The sequence below is a fragment of the Neoarius graeffei genome, chromosome 4 (assembly GCF_027579695.1).
Source record: "Neoarius graeffei isolate fNeoGra1 chromosome 4, fNeoGra1.pri, whole genome shotgun sequence".
NCBI lineage: Eukaryota > Metazoa > Chordata > Actinopteri > Siluriformes > Ariidae > Neoarius > Neoarius graeffei.
In genome coordinates, this window is record NC_083572.1 from 105,986,842 (window position 1) to 106,007,809 (window position 20,968).

Sequence of the window (20,968 nt, forward strand, 5' to 3'; positions counted from 1 at the left end):
TTGGTGGGTGGCTCCTTCTCTTGTCAGGTTTGTAGTGGTGCTATATTCTTTCCATTTTGCTATAATGGATTTAATGGAGCTCCGTGGGATATTCAAAGTTTGGGATATTTTTTATAACCCAACCCTGATCTATACTTCTCCACAACTTTGTCTCTGACCTGTTTGGAGGCTCCTTGGTTCTCATGTTGCTTGCTTAGTAGTGTTGCAGAATCAGGGTCCTTCCAGAACAGGTTGATTTATACAGACATGATGTGACAGATCATGTGACACTTTGATTGCACACAGGTGGATCTTAATCAACTAATTACGTAACTTATGAAGTGAATTGGTTGGACCAGCTCTTATTTAGGGGTTTCATATGAAAGGGGGGGGGGTGAATACTTATGCACACTCCAGATTTCTGTTTTTTCATCTTAATTATTGTTTGTGTCACAATAAAATAACAATGTGCCCCTTTAAAGTGGTCGGCATGTTGTGTAAATCAAATGGTGCCAACCTTCCAAAAACCCATTTTGTAATGCAACAAAACAGGATAAACACCAAAGGGGATGAATACTTTTGCAAGACGCTGTATGCAGCGCTCGAAACTAACGGTGTCCCGACGTCCCGGGGACCATAAAAAATGTCATCGGGACACAAAATTATCATATCTGGGACAATCCCGGGACAATGGAAAAAAATAGATCTAGCAAAAAAGTTCTACATTAATATTATTTACAAAGCCGTAACACATACGTAGACATTCACCTAATTTGTCAATTTTAATTTTAAAACGTTAACAGCGAAAAATACATAGTAGCTACACTTTCGATGCGCCTGCATCCGTAGGCTACAGAGCAGCGCATTCTGTTCTAGAACCTTCGGCCGGAGTCCGCATTATATGGACTTGGAATGGAATTGCTACCGCACACGCTGCGCCGACTCTTGCCAGAACAAAAACGCTGAAGTGGTTGAAGCGGACCGACCGCGGGGAAGAAACTGAAAGCCCAGACATAACGTCTCCGGGACCTTCAGGATCCAAAGTGTCCTCGCCTGGTCTGCAGGCAACGCTAGCAACTGAATGAACTTAATGAACACTGTTAGACACGTTATAAAATACAACAGGAATGATGTGGATGATATTGACGGAAGATACCGTTCAACAGAATAAGTGAGTTTTCTTGGTGTCTTTCTAGTTCAGAAAGTTTAGTCAGTCAGCAGCACAACTAGGCTCGGACCTGGCACTATGTAGATGTTGCTAACATTTGCACCCACGTTTCGGCAGCGAAAGTTCATAAAATGGATAACGGAAAGTTCATAAAATGGATAACGGTAATGGTGAAAATGATAAGTTGGCCTTATAAGTGCCAACAGATATTCAAGGTATAAGTAGATGAAATGAACATAAAAGGGGTCTTATTTTCAGCTAAAGTGTACTGCAGATGTAGGGAGTTGAAACATTTTCTGAATGAGCTAGTTGGCCCCTTTAAATAAACGGGTATCTATTCGTACAGTGAGATCGCCAAAGTTTAATCAACTGAAAATGCAATAACTCTAATTTTGAAGTAGATGATGTATAGGACATGTGTCTCTTGTGTCTTGTGACTTATTGTAAAAATGATATAAAGGGTTCAAAATCGCATAGTTACAAATATAATAGTAACTTCATATGATAATATTAACCACTGGTTATTTCAGAGAGGAAAAAAATGGGGACACTATTGCTTCCATTCGGGACAATACAACACAGAATTTGGGACCACTGGGGGACACAAAGAAAAAAAGTTAATTTCGAGCCCTGGCTGTATGATGTCTGTTGATCTTCTATGCATCACTGACTCTTCTAACTTTACTCAGCATGTTTCTGGACCCACACATAATCAAGGGACTTTGTTTTCTCACTTGGTCTAAATTTAATAAGTGTGTGGGTGGAGGATGTACAAGTCAGTGATCACAGCTGTGTATTATTCCGATGTTTCTCAATCTATGGGCCGTGGACCGGTACCGGTCCGTGAGAAGATTACCGTCGGTCCGCAAGCCTGCCTCTGCACTAGTAGTCAGTATTATAATTTCAAACTACTGGACACTGTCAATCAGATTATGTAGAAGAGCGATTGGCTGGCTCTGCTCTCAGTGCTTTCGTCACTCACTACGTTTACATGCACATCGAGAGAATCGAATTTCTGCCGTTGCTCGACTGAAATCGAAGTTCAAAATGCCATGTATACACCTTAATTCGGCTGAAATTGAACCGAACTTGATTTCTCGGAATCGAGCTACACGACCTAGTTTATGCGATTTCTGCCGAGCTACTTTGTGCATGTATACCCTATCGAGCTAGTTGTCGAGCTACTTCCGGAAGTGACGAGTGACGAGACCACAAGCGGGAAACACAACAGCCTCGGTCGGCATGACAACAGTAGTAGTGAGCAGCATAAGAGGTCAGGAGGAACAAACGAAGAAGAGAAAATGGCGATGTAGAGCTCTCTGAAGTGTGGGTGGAGCACAGAGGACGGCAGGACAAAGCTTCTGGTACTAATAGGCTTTTTATTGTCAGACTTTTCAGTTTAACAGCCTACTTTTATTCTTGAGAGAAACACACACACACACACGCGCGCGCGCACGCTGTGTTCTAGTCCCGGGATGAGCTCTCCCCTCTGCTCTCCCTCTGCTTCCTTAAATAGGGCGCGGTTACTGGGAAGACACACAAACACAGGTTAATTACCGTCAGGTGAAGTGATTCTGCCACTCACCTTCCCTGGCTCCGCCCTCCTGTCACAGATCGGCGCTTGACCACGCCCCCACTGCTACAGGCAAGCAGAAACGTGCACTTCTGGAGCAATGAGGAGACAGAGTTCATGCTCATTCAGCTTAAGGAGTTGAATATATTAAAATTCATGGACGGGAGAAAAACGCGCAATGGAGAACACGGAACTGATAACATTGTTTACACTCTTGAATAGCTCTTCTTCATGACGACAACCGGAAGTGTACCAACATGATGGGGCGTGTAGCGCCACCTGTGGCTCGGGTGCACAATGCACCTCACACAATAGACCGATTTCATTGTGTGCATGTAGGATTGGATTTCTCTGGCACCCTGCTGGGACCTTCAGCTCGATTACCGACAGCAGCTCGATTTGGACGTGCATGTAAACGTAGTCACTGTGTGTCACGTAGCGTAAGTCCCGCCCCCCCCATTCTAGAATGTTGAGCGTTCCCGCCCGCGCGAGGTTGCACACTTGCACTTATTCATTCATTCTGTCCCAAGTCCAGTAATTCGCGCACACATTCGCGCACACATTCGCGCACACTTTATGAGAGCAATATCATGGCATGTTCAAAGCAAGCTACTCTTGACTCTTTCTTTGGAAAGCGCCCATCTGACAGTGCAGATACACAACATGAGCCAGAGGCAAAAAAATATCGCCCATTCACTCGCAATTACGACCCTTCATACATACAATTCAGCTTTATTTCAAGTGATCACTGTCCCCTGAAACCAATCTGTGTTATCTGCCAAACCATGCTAAGGCCATTATTAAAAAATGTTCTGTTTCTGGTCCACCGGCCGGATGAGTGCCATTTGTGCGGTTGAATTTTTTTTTTTTTGGTTTTTCGACATTTTTTTCGGGTTCGTAAATCTAAAATCAAACTTGACATTTCCGCATTCCCAGGGCTTTCCACTAAGGCTCATACTAGCCAGCCATGACAAATAAGTAGCCAGTCGGGGGGGAGTAAACACAAAATAAACTCCTGTGCATGCAGTTCCCAGGATTAACTGTATTTTCCACAGACCATTTATTTATTCACTTTACTCAAATACAAAGTAAAATGGCAGTAAATCTTCTTTCTTTTCTTGCGTATTGCATCATGAGGCGTTCCTAGCTTGTAAATCTCTTATTTTCGGTGCATGACACATTCACGCAGCTGAGCATGCTATGAATTAACAACGACAACCGTCTGCAGTGGCGGCTACACAATTACACACTCAGCGAACATTTCTCCATTTGTGTATGAAAATACACTCCAACCACTCAGTTTGGCTTCATTTACAACCAACGGTGTCTTTCGATGCCAGCACGTAATTGAACGAGAGAAGACTGGTTTACCGGAGACAAAATAAGCGTCATCTCTGCTTCTGTTCCCTCCGATGTCGCCTCCGATACACTACTGCCTCCGCCGAGTGTGCACGCACACACCGCATGTCGGGGCCGCGGATGAGTTATGGTGCGTTCATGTGCTATGGGAATTATGGTAAATACCAAACGCCGACATGGAAAGCACACATGAACGCCCCCTCTTGTGGTATTTTCCACTGGGCAACTCGTAGAAAATTTTGATACACGAGTTGCCGAGATGAGATGAACTTTAACCTTTTCAACATGGCGGCGAGCGGTACAAGACTAGCTTATGAACCAAGAAAGAAGTGGTTTTCACCTACAGAAAGCTGACTCTCACCTTTTAAACGAGTCATGTTATGTATATTATATTATAATATGTATATTATAGCCTAATACAAAATATTCTGTGGCTGTCCAAAGAACGCCAACAATGATCTAGATACTGGCTACTCTCATTGTGGCTACAGCCAAATTTCCAAAAACTGCGTGGCATTCAATGTGTTAAGAAAATCTCTACTTGTCATGATCAGGAAATATTCAGCATTATTTACCTTTTGACTTTTGATAACTCATATTCCTGCTGCAGCTGATGAACAAGGCAATCTATAATTGTTTTAGCCAAATAACAGGCCTGATTCTGAATCTGGTCCACCATCTTTAATTTGTCAACAACAACAAAAGCATGTGAGCACAACACACTGGTAAATACCACTTCCCAACTGGAAAATATCATCTTCCCATAGCACATGAACACAGCATTACTCTCCCTTGATCAACGAAGTCTGCGGGGAATTTGTGGTTATTATCGGTACAAACAGCGCAAATCACAACTTAAATGAGTGCGGTTCAGTTTGACATTATTGTCAGTCTGTTAGATAAACATTTAATTTTATTAAAATCGAAAGTTAATATTTAGAGCCTGTGGGCTACAAAAATAAGTCATTAAAGTAGCCGGCTGGACTTATTGTGTAGTCGGCTGTATGGCCGGCAGCCGGCGCTTGTGGAAAGCCCTGCATTCCGCACAGAATATAGAACTGAATCAGCTCTGCGCATGCGCCGTGCGGCACAAAAAAATGGCAGCCACCATGAAGGAAGGAGATCCGGAGTTTTCAAACATTTGCTTAAGTGTGAAATCGCAAAATGGTATTCTAGCGAACAACAAAATAGTAAAGATTCAGAAAAACAAATCATTCGGTGATCATTTTAATAGTGTAATTTCATCCGAACTCGGCCTAACGCTCGATTCAGAACTACAAAAAGTCCGTGTGTCGGACATTTTAAGTACCTTTTGTAAATGTTTTGCAAATGTTGCAGTCAGCATTTAAAATGCTAACTTAAAGTTTTTGTACAAGTTTCAGTTGATTAAACTGTCATTTTATTAAATGTGTCTGCTTTTGTAATAAAAAAGTACTGAAAGAAAAAGCAAACACAGCATTGCAATTTCTTATCCATCCATATTAAAAAAAAAAAAAATCCCTCCCTCCCGACTGAATTTTTTTGCTCACCCGGTGGACAGGAAACGGATTTTTTTTTAAGGATGGCCTAAGCAACGAAGCTATGAAGCCATCCAGATTACGCCGGCATTTGGAAACTAAACATTCGCATCTCAAGGATAAATACAAGGATTTTTTTCAGAAGAAAACGTGATGAATTGGCCACCCAAACTAAAAAGTGTTGAAAAATAATTTGACCGAGAATGAAAAGCTAACAAAGACATCGTACATGATTTCACACCACATTTCCAAATGTCAGGCACCCTTCACAATTGGGGAGAAGCTAATTATACCTTCGATTGTTCCTGCTTGTCGTGAGGTGTTCGGTCCGGCTGCTGCAGCCAAAGTAAAAGAGATTCCTCTGTCAAATGACACGGTCTGTCGTCGAATTGACGATGTGGCGGCAGACATCGAAATGCAAATTTTAGAAAGGGCGAAGTCATCCGACTGGTTTGCCATTCAATTGGATGAGACCACGGATCTCTCTAACTTGGCTATGCTTCTGGTCTACACCAGATATGCTCACGAGGGCCGGTTTCATGAGGAGTTTTTGTTTTGTAAGGCGCTTCCAGGGACCACAACCGCTGGAGAAATATTCCGTATGCTTGATGGGTACATCTCTGGGCATGGGTTGATATGGGCGCGTTGCGTCGGTGTCTGCACAGATGGGACAGCGGCTATGACCGGCTCAGGTAAAAGCTGTTTCACCATCAGTGCAGGCAACGCACTGTGTTATTCATCGAGAGGTACTTGCAGGGATGTGATTTGGGGCTGGTGAAATTATCTGAAAATTTTAGCCGGGGGGTTGGGGGCCACAGGCCCCCAGCTGGTCCAGGGCAGCGGCCTGGTGGGGGGACAAGGGGGGAAGCCCCCCGAAGCTCCTGGGCTCTGGGGTTTTCTGACTTAAAAATTGTACTAAGGGGGCGTCATGGCTCAGGTGGATAAGGCGCCATACCATAAATCCGGGGACCCGGGTTCGATTCCGACCTGAGGTCATTTCCCGATCCCTCCCCGTCTCTCTCTCTCTCTCTCTCTCTCTCTCCCCCACTCATTTCCTGTCTCTACACTGTCCTATCCAATAAAGGTGAAAAAAGCCCAAAAAATATCTTTAAAAAAAAAAATTGTACTAAAATGGCAAGCAAGCACACAAGAAAAAACTTGTCATGATTAACAAATTCAAGCCAATTTAATGGTCAACATGCAACTCTGACACACACACTCGCTCACTCTCACACATACACACTCTCGCTCGCTCGCTCACACACACTCTCACTCTCTCACACACACACACACTCTCTCTCTCTCTCTCTCTCTCACACACACACACACACACACACACACACCCCAAAGAACCAGCGCGAGCAGGGCCCACTAGCCCCGCGCCTTGTGACGTAATTCACCCCGAGGCGAGCCGCGGTTTTCCTCCAACCATTCCCAGCGGAACTTTTTCACTATTCTGTCGATTTCTTTAACTCGATTTGCATCTTTACGCCTCGATCATGGAGGCTGCCATCTTTCAACTCTTTGTTTGAAGCGAGCTTACGTACAGCTATCTAACAAGCGCGTTCATTGGTTGTTACAGAGCGATGAGCCAATCACGTACCTCGTTTCATCTCATTTACGCAATTACGTCATTGAGCTGAAACGAGGTACGTGATTGGCTCATCGCTCTGTAACAACCAATGAACGCGCTTGTTAGATAGCTGTACGTAAGCTCGCTTCAAACAAAGAGTTGAAAGATGGCAGCCTCCGTGATCGAGGCGTAAAGATGCAAATCCGAGGCTGCCATCTTTCAAACAAAGTCGGAACGAATAGGATACGAATGTGGATGAGGGAAAATCGGAAAAAAAATTTTCTTCAAGTTTTGAGGTGAAAAAAGCGGAATTCCGCGAATTCGCGGAAAAATCATATCCCTGTACTTGCCTCTAAACGCCTGTCCACAGAGCTTCATGAAGTTTTAAATCAAGTGGTCAAAATAGTGAACTTCATTAAGGCCAATCCGACAAATTCTCGTCTATTTACAGCTCTGTTGCCCCTTTTCCACCAAAGCAGTTCCAGGGCTGGTTCGGGGCCAGTGCTTAGTTTGGAACCGGGTTTTCTGTTTCCACTGACAAAGAACTGGCTCTGGGGCCAGAAAAACCGGTTCCAGGCTAGCACCAACTCTCTGCTGGGCCAGAGGAAAGAACCGCTTACGTCAGCGGGGGGGTGGAGTTGTTAAGACCAACAACAATAACAAGACCGCGAAAGATCGCCATTTTTAAGCGACGAGAAGCAGCAGCTGTACAAACGCGAAGTCATCCGTCATTATTATTATTGCTGTTGCTGCTAGGGATGGCGAAAACTAAAAAAAATCTTGACCGACCACCGAGCCTCATTAGCTGGTTAAAGTCGGTTAACCTAGGAGTTTAAATGGATGCAAACGGCACGCCTTTTAGCGGATGCCGCCTTTTTCACGGCTGAATTGTGCAAAGATCCGATTTTTTTTTTTTTTATGGGGGGCGTTGGAGTGTCTGAATAATTTCATCAAAGTAAATTCTGTATGCTCAAACGAAAGCAATCGGATCTGCACGATTCAGCCGTGAAAAAGTCGGCATCTGCGCTTTTAGTTTGCGTGGAGAGATCTGATCTGCAATAACATGCATTGTTGGCTACAGACCGAAACATACTTTCAGAATGCACTGGCCAAGGCAGGACTAAACTCCATGTGCCTTCTAATAATAATTTAAAAAACCCAACAGAATAGTAATTTGTAAGCTAAAAAGCCTGTGTCTACACTTTTTTCTTTCGCCGAGTGGCAGCTGTCTTCAACTGGGGCGGGACATGACTGAATGGGTGTTTCTGATTTGTCAGCTGTCTTTAACTGGGGCGGGAAGGCGGGACATGACTGAATGGGTGTTTCTGATTCATCAGCTGTCGTCCTTACACTGCATGGCACGCCCCAAGCGCTTACAACACAGAATTCCAAGTCCTCCGCTCCAAAATCGGCAGCTTCAAAACGATTGATTTTTTTTTTTAACCGACAACCCAAAAAAAAAAAAAAGAACCGGTTGACGTTGATTCGGTCAACCACCGGTCAAACGGTCATCGGTTAACCTCCCTAGTTGCTGCTGCTTCTTCCGCGTTGTTTTTGCTTCGATATTCGCGCCAAGGTTTATGCAAACGTAGCGACGTAACCGACGTATACAGCGACATAACTGACATGGCTTCCCTTAGCACCGCGAGCTATGGAAAAGCAAACTGGTTCTCAGCTGGCTCGCAAGTTGAACGAGTTGTGAACCAGCACCGGCACTGGCCCCGAACCAGCCCTGGAACTGATTTGGTGGAAAAGGGGTATGTGTGATGAGATGGGTGCAGATCATGTTCATCTGCTCTTGCACTCTGAGGTTCGTTGGCTGTCCCGGGGTAAAGTGGTGAACAGAGTGTACGAGTTGAGGCATGAGGTTGAGGCATTCTTGACAAACAGTCCAATCTTGCCGATCACCTGCAAGATCAGTCTCGGCTTATAAAGGTAGGTTATCTTTCTGACATCCTGGACCATTTCAATATGCTAAACCTGTCGATCCAAGGCCAAGCGTGTGACATTTTTCAAGCCAATGATGATAAAATCATGGGTTTCAAAAAGAAGCTCTCAGTCTGGACCAACAGAGTTAACAGAGGTGTGTTTGACGTGTTCGGCTGTCTGTCGTCTCTGGCTGATGAAGGTGTGGATTTGGGGCGGGTGCCGGCAGTGATCGCGCAACACCTTACCGAAACACTGCGTCATTTTGATTCATACTTCCCCTCAATATCCCATCTCACGGAAAAGCGATGGTTAAGAGATCCGTTCACCAACCCAGAAACGAGCGCTCTGCCACCTGTGGTGCAGGATAAACCTCTGGAGCTTTCGTATAATGCTGGTCTGCAGTCGAGATTTGGTCGACTTTGTCTGTCTGAATTCTGGCTGTCATGCTGCAATGAATATCCCCAGCTGAGTGAGACGGCAGTGATGTCACCACTGACGCCTTTCCATTCAACATACCTCTGCGAGACCGCATTTTCACATTTGACAGCCACAAAGACAAAATACCGAAACAGGCTCAACTCAGAAAACGCGCTCCGAGTGGCCTCGTCACCCTGTCTTCCTCGTTTCGACCTGTTAGTGGCGAGAAAGCAGGCACATCCTTCGCATTATGGCCCTTTTCCACTACCCTTTTTCAGCTCACTTCAGCCCGACACGGCTCGCGTTTCGACTATCTAAGAAGAGCACGATTCAGCTCGCTTCAGCCCTGCTCAGCCCCCAAAACTCGCACGGTTTTGGAGTGGGGCTGAAGCGAGCCAAACCGAGCCGAGTGAGGCTGGGGGCGTGAGCAGACACTCCCCTGTGCACTGATTGGTGAGGAGGAGTGTCCACACACGCCCACACGCCCCGCGAGCACGCTGGGATCTGTAAACACCGTAAACCCGGAAGAAGGAGAATTACGAGAATTATGAAGCCTTATGCGCCTCGCCTCATCTATACGCTCTTGCCAGTATCTGTTGGCGTTGTCGGTGACAACAAGCCACAACACCAAGACCAGCAACACTAACGACTCCATGTCCTCCATGTTTATTGTTTACTATTCGGGTCGTGAGACTACCGCTTAAAAGGTCACTGATGTCACTGTTTGCGCCGCCTAACATCACGTGACGTCCACCCACTTTCGCTAACTCCACCCAATGTGTCCACCCACTTCCAGCCAGCACGGTTCAGCGCGGTTGTAGTCGAAATGCAACTCCAACAGCCCCACTCAGCTCGACTCAGCCCGACTCAGCCGCGTTGGTAGTGGAAAAGCGGCAATAGAATGCTGACTTTTCTCATCTCATTATCTGTAGCCGCTTTATCCTGTTCTACAGGGTCACAGGCAAGCTGGAGCCTATCCCAGCTGACTACGGGCGAAAGGCGGGGTACACCCTGGACAAGTCGCCAGGTCATCACAGGGCTGACACATAGACACAGACAACCATTCACACTCACATTCACACCTACGCTCAATTTAGAGTCACCAGTTAACCTAACCTGCATGTCTTTGGACTGTGGGGGAAACCGGAGCACCCGGAGGAAACCCACGCGGACACGGGGAGAACATGCAAACTCCGCGCAGAAAGGCCCTCGCCGGCCACGGGGCTCGAACCCGGACCTTCTTGCTGTGAGGCGACTGTGTTTTTTGTAAAGGCTTTACCCCATTTAAAACAAAACAAAAAACAAAGAAAAAACCCTCATATATACTAACCCTGATTAACCTGTATACCCTGTATGCCCCCACATTTTGTATGCTGCTGAATCTGTCCTTTTTTCAGTAGCTTTGTATAAACAATAACCGCTAAATGTAATGCAATGTTATGTAAGGTGATTGCCGAGGCATTCTCATTGTGAAAAGTAAGTCACATGTACATGGACTGGCATTTAATGTTGTATTTGTTCCTTTCTATTTGTTTTTTGTCTGTTCATATTCTTTTTGGGGGAGTAAAGTCAGTTTAAAAATGCCGTTAAATGCATAGGCCTATTGAGGTATTTCACTCACGTGACCAAGTCATGTGATGCTGCCATTTTGAACGTCACGGCTCGAATCAGTTTGAACGCAAGGAAGGCGACAAACGAAAAACATAAAAGAAAAAGGAGCGAGATGCAGAAAACACCTTCACTATCCAGCGACGTAGGGCATTTACAGGGCGAGCAGAGGGAGAGGTATTTGCAAAAATTGAGGTTAGCAGGCTTAGAGAACGACGTTTAACTGCTTCCACCAGGATTGTTCACTGACGTACGGAAGTACACGAAGCCCTCGTCTTTACCTGACTTCGGCCCACATGATCTGTATACCTATGTCGTTAAAAACCCATCGCCATACACAGGTATTGATCTGAAAGCGTATAAGAGTTTGGATGCCTACAAATATTTTGTGTCAGGCTGGGTAACATGCCTACATCAGCGGGTCGTCCCTGGAGCCGGTGGTCGCCATCTTATTACAGCTAAGGTTTGTTCACATTTTCATTTACTTTCGGTCCTCAGGATAAACAATGTTATTAAATGTCATTGAAATAACTTCTTAGTCTGTTGAGACATGGCCCGTTATAAATTTGCTGTTACCAGGCAATGACTAAGAACTGTATTATTAGGGTCGGTGTAGTTGTAGCAGTGTATTAGCAACTAGCTGTTAGCACTAGCTAATGTCAACAACAGTAGCTGGTATGTTACTGTAGCAATGTTTACGTTCAGTCATTTGGATGACTGTTAAAACCTTTCAGTCTCAAGTTTTTCCTTTACTGGATTTACTAGTTTACTGAGCCATCGCGCGCTCGCCGGCCAAGCCGGGAGCCATCGCGCGCTAGCTCAGTAAACTAGTAAATCCAGTAAAGGAAAAACTTGAGACTGAAAGGTTTTAACAGTCATCCAAATGACTGAACGTAAACATTGCTACAGTAACATACCAGCTACTGTTGTTGACATTAGCTAGCTTGCCGTCCAAAATGGTGGACACCGGGGCGTCACGTGACCCTGTGATGTCAGGTGAAATACCTCAATAGGCCAAGTTTAATGACCTTGAGGTTATCAGAGGTCATATGTCGTTTTACAAACGAAAAATGAATTCAGCACCCAAACATTTAGCAAACAAGGCCATTTGCTAACTTCATTAATCATTTTAGTACATTTCATTCCTTAGAAAGCTGAGAAACTGGGTTCAGCTGAGACGTTTACAGGCCCAAAGTTCAATGACCTCTAGAGGTCAACAGAGGTCAGATAGAGCTCGGCATATTGCAGATTTGAATTCGGCACACCCAAATTGACAAAATAAGACTGTTTGCTGACTTTGTCTCAAAAATGCCTTTGGGTGTCACAATTCTGGATTTTGGTACCAGTCTATAATGGATGATTAGAAAACCCTTGTACAATCATGTTAGCACAGCTGAAAACAGTTGAGCTCTTTAGAGAAGCTATAAAACTGACCTTCCTTTGCGCAGATTGAGTTTCTGGAGCATCACATTTGTGGGGTCGATTAAATGCTCAAAATGGCCAGAAAAATGCCTTGACTATATTTTCTATTCATTTTACAACTTATGGTGGGAAATAAAACTGTGACTTTTCATGGAAAACACAAAACTGTCTGGGTGACCCCAAACTTTTGAACGGTAGTGTAATAAAAAGGTTGTTTTTTTAAAAACATAAAAATATATGTATAAAATATTTACATAACTGTAAAATCACAGTATCATGCAGAGTCCCAGGCCAAGGCTATCTATAACAGGAGGTGAATGACCAAATGATTGAGATATATATATATATATATATATATATATATATATATATATACACACACACACACTACCGTTCAAAAGTTTGGGGTCACCCAGACAATTTTGTGTTTTCCATGAAAAGTCACACTTTTATTTCCCACCATAAGTTGTAAAATGAATAGAAAATATAGTCGAGACATTTTTCTGGCCATTTAGAGCATTTAATCGACCCCACAAATGTGATGCTCCAGAAACTCAATCTGCTCAAAGGAAGGTCAGTTTTATAGCTTCTCTAAAGAGCTCAACTGTTTTCAGCTGTGCTAACATGATTGTACAAGGGTTTTCTAATCATCCATTAACCTTCTGAAGCAATGAGCAAACACATTGTCTAGGGCTTGTCTTGGCCAGCCCTAAGGGTCCCATCTGCATCTCATCATTGCTGAGGAGTGTGCTCCCATCACCCAATCAAGCATCCAGCCAGAGCAGGTCATGATATATTTTTTACCATATTAACATGCCATTGTTGTGTGTTATGCCTGATGTCAAGACTCTCGTCTCTGTGAGCCTACCACACAGACTTAATACTTGTCATTTTTAGGGCATACCTAACATATGTTTTCTTTCTCTCCCCCCCCCAATCTGTCCCTCTGAGGCTACATCCACACGACAACGGCAACGAGATGTTATTTAAAAATGTATCGCGTCCAAATGGGCAACAATCAGTAAAATATCAGGTCCATATGGCAACGCAACGCTTGCTGAAAACAATGCAATACACATGCCACACCTCTAGGGGCGCTGTAAGACGGTCCCTTCGGAGACACCAGAACAATAGAAGTAGTAAGGACGCATGCGCATAAACTATTATGCGTGAGACTTCATATTAGCCACAAAGTCAGGAAAATCTGTTTGTAAAATTACATTATAATGACCAAATACAATGAAAAGTATTTTTCCAGTCTCACCTGTGAAAGGTAATCCCATGTGATCTCGTTTGGACGGCAAACCTGTTGGTACAGTTAAACGCAGCTAATCTTTATTCTCCACTTTGACCTATCCAATATGGCGGCGAGGATGACGTCTGATTCTACGCGGAAGGCAGCGTCTTTAATGGTCCGGAATAAATTGAATGCTACACGTTGATGGATTAATTTGCTGTTTCTCACCTGTGAAAGGTAATCCCATGTGATCTCGTTTGGACGGTAAACCTGTTGGTACAGTTAAAGGCAGCACATGAATCTTTATTCTCCGCTTTGACCTCTCCAATATGGCGGCAAGGATGACGTATGATTCTACGCGGAAGGCGGCGTTTTTAATGGTCCAGAATAAATTGAATACTACACTTTGATGGATTAATTTGCTCATCTACGCCCTTTTTGAGGAATGTATTGTCGGACTTAAATCAACATCTGAAGAGGTGAGATCGCTCCTTTTTTTTCCCTATTTTTGCTGGCGGGATTGACTCTGCCCTAAGGGCTATTCTCTCTCTCTCTCTGCACCATTACACAATAAATATTCACAGTGAAAATATTTTGTAAGCGCGTTTCATGAACCAAGTTATAGGATTTGTTGACAACTTGCATCGCATCGCAATGAGAAGATCATTGTCACTACTGGTGTTAAGAATCAGACCATTTCATAAATGAATATTTTGCTGTAGAGCTGCAGTGTTTGTACAATTGCATGTTTTTGCTTCACTATTACTGTCACTATTCTGCTTCTTGCATTACTACTGTGAACTAACACTGAACATAATAATAATAATAAACAGGATAAAGCGGCTAGAGATAATGAGATGAGATAATAATAATAATAATAATAATAATAATAATAATAATAATAATAATATCCAAGCTCGTGTTTCACTCTCACTAGTGCTCTGTAAGGCTTTTTCCTGGTGATATTCGTTACACTTCTACCCGGCGTGAAGCACTCACAGTCATGTGGTTGTGACGTCATTGTAAACAAATCCATTCTACTCATCCAGACGACTTCACAACGGCAACGTTGCCAGATCTTTCCACTCTGGAACCCATTCTCAAAAAGATTGCATTTTGGGCACCTAAAACGCCGGTGCCGTGTGGACGCCAGGCCTAAACGATAAGCAACTGTATCGGAGTCACCTGAATCCGTTGCCGTGTGGACAGGGCCTGAGTTACATGTTGGTCCTGGGATTGAGATGCTGACCTCTTCTGCCCCTCGGGCCTGCTTGGTCCATCGTGGTGCCCTGTGTCTGGTTGGAGTTTTATCGCATTGCTCCTGTGAAGGACGTCCCCATGAGGACAGTTGAGGGTTACACCTGGAGGACGCTCTGGACTCTTACAGTAATGCTTTTATGGCTTTTAACAGTTGACTTGCTAACTTTAGGACTGCAGTTGTCATGAACAGTTTTGCACTCAAGTTTTCATCAATGAAGAGTTTATAACATCAACGAAACTGTCCTCATGTTAAAACTGTTAATATTATAGTCAGGCTGTCTGTTGTTGCCCAAATGAGGATGGGTTCCCTTTTGAGTCTGGTTCCTCTCGAGGTTTCTTCCTCATGTCATCTGAGGGAGTTTTTCCTTGCCACCGTCGCCACAGGCTTCTCATTGGGGATAGATTAGGGACAAAATTAGCTCATGTTTTAAGTCGTTAAAATTCTGTAAAGCCGCTTTGCGACAATGTTGATTGTTAAAAGCGCGATACAAATAAACTTGACACATCGTACCATTAGAACACTGGAGTGAGAGTTGCTGGAAATGGGCCTCTATACACCTATGGAGATATTGCACCAAAAACCAGACATTTGCAGCTAGAATAGTCATTTACCACATTAGCAATGTATAGAGTGGATTTCTGATTAGTTTAAAGTGATCTTCATTGAAAAGAACAGTGCTTTTCTTTCAAAAATAAGGACATTTCAGAGTGACCCCAAACTTTTGAACGGTAGTGTATGGACTAGACTTCCTTTCCTTCCTGATTTGCATGTGTTTTGGAACAGACTGAATCCTGAATCCTTTCCTACTCAGTGCTTTCATTTTCACTCTCAGGTTTGTTGTTGCTGTTTTGTCGATAAACACCCAAACACTCATGGACTCTCTGACAAACCTAAAGCTGGTCATGTCTGAAATCCCGGGTTAATCCCGGGTTAAACCCGGGTTTAATGTGGGTTAACTTTGTCCCTGACGCTCAGCTCAGCTTCATGGCCTCTGAAAAGTCTGCGCAGTGCACAAACAAACAGTGGCGTCTGTCTTTATTATTTTTTTAACCGGAAGTGAAGTGTCTCAGCGACTCTGCTCTTATTCTGAAGCGCGTTCAGATCAGCACTCACCCGGTAAAAGCTGCAGCTGGTTCCCCATATTATCGTCGTTAATGTTATTATTATCAGCTCCTTCTCTCTCATCAGCCATGGTCGTGTGTTTACACCATGATTACTCTCCTAAAACACCAGCGCACTCAGGCTGAGCGCAGGGACACAGAAGAAGCCGAGAAAACCAGCATCGCCCTCTGCTGTCCGGAGGAGGAACTGCATCAGCACGTGGTGCACAGGAACAAGGGTGTCAATAATAATTACTGACTGGGGAACAATTTGAAAAAAATGTTCTGTTGAGTTAGATTTTGATGCTGATTCAAACTAAAATTGGCATGCTGATTCCAAAATTGCAGTCAGGTTTTTTTTCTAGCACATCAAGTTTTTTCTCCACAGCTTACCTAAGCAAAATTCCACTGTAGTCAGACTATTTGAAGGTTATGGAAGAACGTTATCAGGGTGTACCGGGGCGATTTCTCAGAGACAACAAGGGAAGCCGAGCTTCCCCTAAAATTCTCTCCCCAAACTGCAGCATCTACGACGTTGAATTCTCATTAAAACAATAACTTGCATAACATAGTATATGCCCAAGACTGTATTTAAGTTCATAACTATCCTGTAACTCAGAGGTCACCAACCCGTCGATCGCGATCGACTGGTCGATCTCGGAGGCTTTCCCAGTCGATCTTGGGGGATGAGGAAAGAAATCGGAAGATTATACAGAAATACACTGCAGTATATCTGATTGGGGGCAGCACGGTGGTGTAGTGGTTAGCGCTGTCGCCTCACAGCAAGAAGGTCCTGGGTTCGAGCCCCGGGGCCGGCGAGGGCCTTTCTGTGCGGAGTTTGCATGTTCTCCCCGTGTCCGCGTGGGTTTCCTCCGGGTGCTCCGGTTTCCCCCACAGTCCAAAGACATGCAGGTTAGGTTAACTGGTGACTCTAAATTGAGCGTAGGTGTGAATGTGAGTGTGAATGGTTGTCTGTGTCTATGTGTCAGCCCTGTGATGACCTGGCGACTTGTCCAGGGTGTACCCCGCCTTTCGCCCGTAGTCAGCTGGGATAGGCTCCAGCTTGCCTGCGACCCTGTAGAAGGATAAAGCGGCTAGAGATAATGAGATGAGATATCTGATTGGCATTCATATTACATGTCTTCCGATAGGCCCACTACAGCTTTCCCCCTCTGTGTCGCAGGGTTCTTTTTTTTTTAACTCCTGCTGCTTATGTCTTACGTCTCTGAGCGTTGTCACCATGGTGATAGCCTCGCAATACAGTTCAGGGTTCTCCACAAGCGGTTTTAGAGGTGCGGGCCGCCCCCCTTTCTGTGATTCCCGCCCCCGTTTAATTTCTTCTGCCCCTTTACAAAAGGAAGCATGATATTGCCTATAAAACCATGAGGATATAACCTGGCTGTCAGTGTTACCGTAGCTCTTGAAGTGTTTCCGCGGAGTGATGGATCGGACTCGAGCCTGGCATGAACCGCTCCGACGCGCTATAATGACACAATCTATCACCAGCCAATCAGGAGACTTAATCAGACGCATCCCCCGCCCACCAATCTATCACCAGCCAATCAGGAGACTTAATCAAACGCATCCCCCGCCCACTTGTGTCCGCGTCTGAGACGTTGAATTTTCACAGAAGGAGGGAAGAAGTTGACTGGGGTAAGACTGTGTGATAAATTAGCGAACGAATAAGAGAGTTACAGTGTAACTTATTTGAGTGATGTCTGACGAACTTGCAGTTCGCTACGAGAATCACCGTTGCTGCCAGGCTGCAACCAGTGTCGCCAGATACTGCTGACGTTTTCCAGCCAAAATATGTTCAAAACCCGCCAAAATGCACTTAAAACCGCCCAATCTGGCAATACTGGCTGTAACCTTTCTTATTTCAATGGACTCTATGGCTGGCAGCCGGGTATCCGTTGCAGTCTATGAGAGGGCTCTGAACAGCCAATTTCGGCTAGTTGTTATTGGTTAAACTCGACAAAATCGTCACTTCCAGGGAAGCCGGGCTTCTCTGGGACTAAACGAGACAGTCGGAGGGACAAGAAGCCGGGCTGATGAAGGATTATTGGAGGTAGTGTTTGAAAGACATGAGGAGGGCGGGCTCTGTACTTCGGCGTCGGCGAGGAACACGGAAGTATGATCAGTCAGTCCCCAGCGGATGTCGAGAAAGTGTAGTCGTGTGCTAAAGTGCTGTCCGACTTTCTTTTCATATAAACGTTTCTTCTCATTGATGTCTCTGTACATTACTCTGTAAATAAATGTAAATATTACTCGTTGTGCTCCGTTAACTTTCATCCATTCTATCAGTTTGATCATTCGCGAATTCACTCGTTTATTTCATTTGTAGTTCAATCTGGTTGTAGGCTAGCTTGAGCCTTATTGGGATCTGCAGTGCTAGCTGCTAACAGAAATTGGTGAAGTCTCTGGAAAGCACAACCAGCTGGTATGACAGGGTCACAGACCATTTTCTGGAAAAGGAGCGGAGGGCAGAATTTGTGTATAAATAGTGTTCATGTTCATGAATCTGAAGTGTGTATATTGTTCAGTAATGTTAAGAGAATGGTGGGCTCGGTGTTATAGGTTATACCTGGGTATGATATTCAAGGTTGTGTGTGTTGCATAGCCTACCTGGTTATGAATTTCCAGACTGTGTTGCAGAAGATGTTCAAGGATGTGTTGCACAGCTGGGTGTTGTGTTAAAGACTCTGTGTTGCATATCAGGGTATGATGTTCAAGGCTCTTCGTTGAATAGCCAGTGATTTTTGGATGTTTGATATTTTTGATTAAGGATATGAGGCACTAGCCTGGCAAGCCAGACTATAACATGAAATGTACAAGCAAAAATACTTTCTACCACTAGGTAGGGTTGTCTAGTTCACTATGCTAATGGGGCACACCTTTCTATGCTTTGATATCCGGCCTACAGGTTTTATGATGAATGCGTAAAATGGGCTTCCCCTGTTTTAAAAACCAGCAGCCGCCACTGGGATGTACATATGATGGCTGACTATTGTTGGAGCATGTGTAGGTGGCACGGTGGTGTAGTGGTTAGCACGGTCGCCTCACAGTAAGAAGGTTCCGGGTTCGAACCCAGTGGCCGGCGAGGGCCTTTCTGTGCGGAGTTTGCATGTTCTCCCCGTGTCTGCGTGGGTTTCCTCCGGGTGCTCTGGTTTCCCCCACAGTCCAAAGACATGCAGTTAGGCGGCCTTGGGCTGAGGTGCCCTTGAGCAAGGTACCGAACCCCTGACTGCTCCCTGGGCGCTCTGGTGTGGCTGCCCACTGCTCTGGGTGTGTGCGTGTGTTCACTGCTTCAGATGGGTTAAATGCAGAGGATGAATTTCACTGTGCTTGAAGTATGCATGTGACGAATAAAGGTTTCTTCTTCTTGCACACAATTATAATTACAGTAGCCATATCCTTTGTAAAAACATAAGTGTTAAATAAACATTGCAGTCATGCCCAGAGCATTTTTTAAGGATTTTCCACTAGGAGACCAACTGGTCTGGGCAATACAATCACAGGCCCCAGAGTCCATGCGGCTGCACCGCTGCGGCATATTCTGTGATGCAAATTGCCGCATTACGAATCCTCGTTTCAGCCAGCATAATATCAACATAGTTAATGCAGTGCCAAGTTTTCCTTGTTAAATGTATTCTTACATGGTACTTGGTTAATTAATTGCAACTGATTGAACCAAATGATAAGACATAACTTGGTTTAAAATTTGGTCTCCCAGTGAAGCTGGTTTGGCATTGACTAGGAGACCAAATCTGGCCAGTAACTATGTTAAAAAAATGCTCTGGTCATGCCTATTTCTTTCATATTTCATTGTATGTCAATATTTGTAAATTTTTATAAAACAAGCACACATCTGTTAAGTACAGTATTTTTCATATTTTTTAAGAAAACGGGGATCCTATAGTTCAAAAACTTGATGTGAGAGAGAAAAACTGGGATCAGTTTTGGATTCCACACCCAAAAATTAGTTAAAAACAGCTGTCAGACCTAACTCAACAAAAATTGTGTTCCCCAATGTAATAATCTCATCTCATTATCTGTAGCCGCTTTATCCTGTTCTACAGGGTCGCAGGCAAGCTGGAGCCTATCCCAGCTGACTACGGGCGAAAGGCGGGGTACACCCTGGACAAGTCGCCAGGTCATCACAGGGCTGACACATAGACACAGACAACCATTCACACTCACATTCACACCTACGCTCAATTTAGAGTCACCAGTTAACCTAACCTGCATGTCTTTGGACTGTGGGGGAAACCGGAGCACCCGGAGGAAACCCACGCGGACACGGGGAGAACATGCAAACTCCGCACAGAAAGGCCCTCGCCGGCCACGGGGCTCGAACCCAGGACCTTCTTGCTGTGAGGCGACAGCGCTAACCACTACACCACCACGCCGTCCTGGATTGGAATGTTTAAGAAATATTGAAGTTGGGCTGTCAAGACTGTTCCAATTTCCAAATTATAGACTAAATATACAGTTATTTGATACTATGTTTCACACTGAGCAGTAAAATTGAAGATTTTCTTATTTCTTATTTTTCACTGTTTCTTAAAATACATAATATTATGAAAGTTGATAAAACAATAACTTAAACTCGTAGTGTAATTTTAGTATTTTACCATACTTATGATGAAGTTATGGTAACTTGGCACTGCATTAACTATGTTGATATTATGCTGGCTGAAACGAGGATTCGTTATGCGGCAATTTGCATTACAGAATATGCCGCAGCGGTGCAGCCGCATGGACTCTGGGGCCTGTGATTGTATTGCCCAGGTCTCCTAGTGGAAAATCCTTAAAAAATGCTCTG

General features: G+C 44.4%; 1 protein-coding gene across 1 annotated transcript in view; it reads right to left on the reverse strand.

Annotated features, from left to right (window-relative positions):
• crbn (cereblon) overlaps positions 1-16,290 on the reverse strand; it is a 67,823-nt gene extending 51,533 nt beyond the window's left edge. Inside the window, exon 1 of the mRNA XM_060920123.1 lies at positions 16,157-16,290. Coding sequence (XP_060776106.1) covers positions 16,157-16,235 — 79 coding nt within the window. The 5' untranslated portion in view covers positions 16,236-16,290. The remainder of the gene's footprint in view (positions 1-16,156) is intronic.
• Between the last annotated feature and the right edge of the window lie 4,678 nt (positions 16,291-20,968).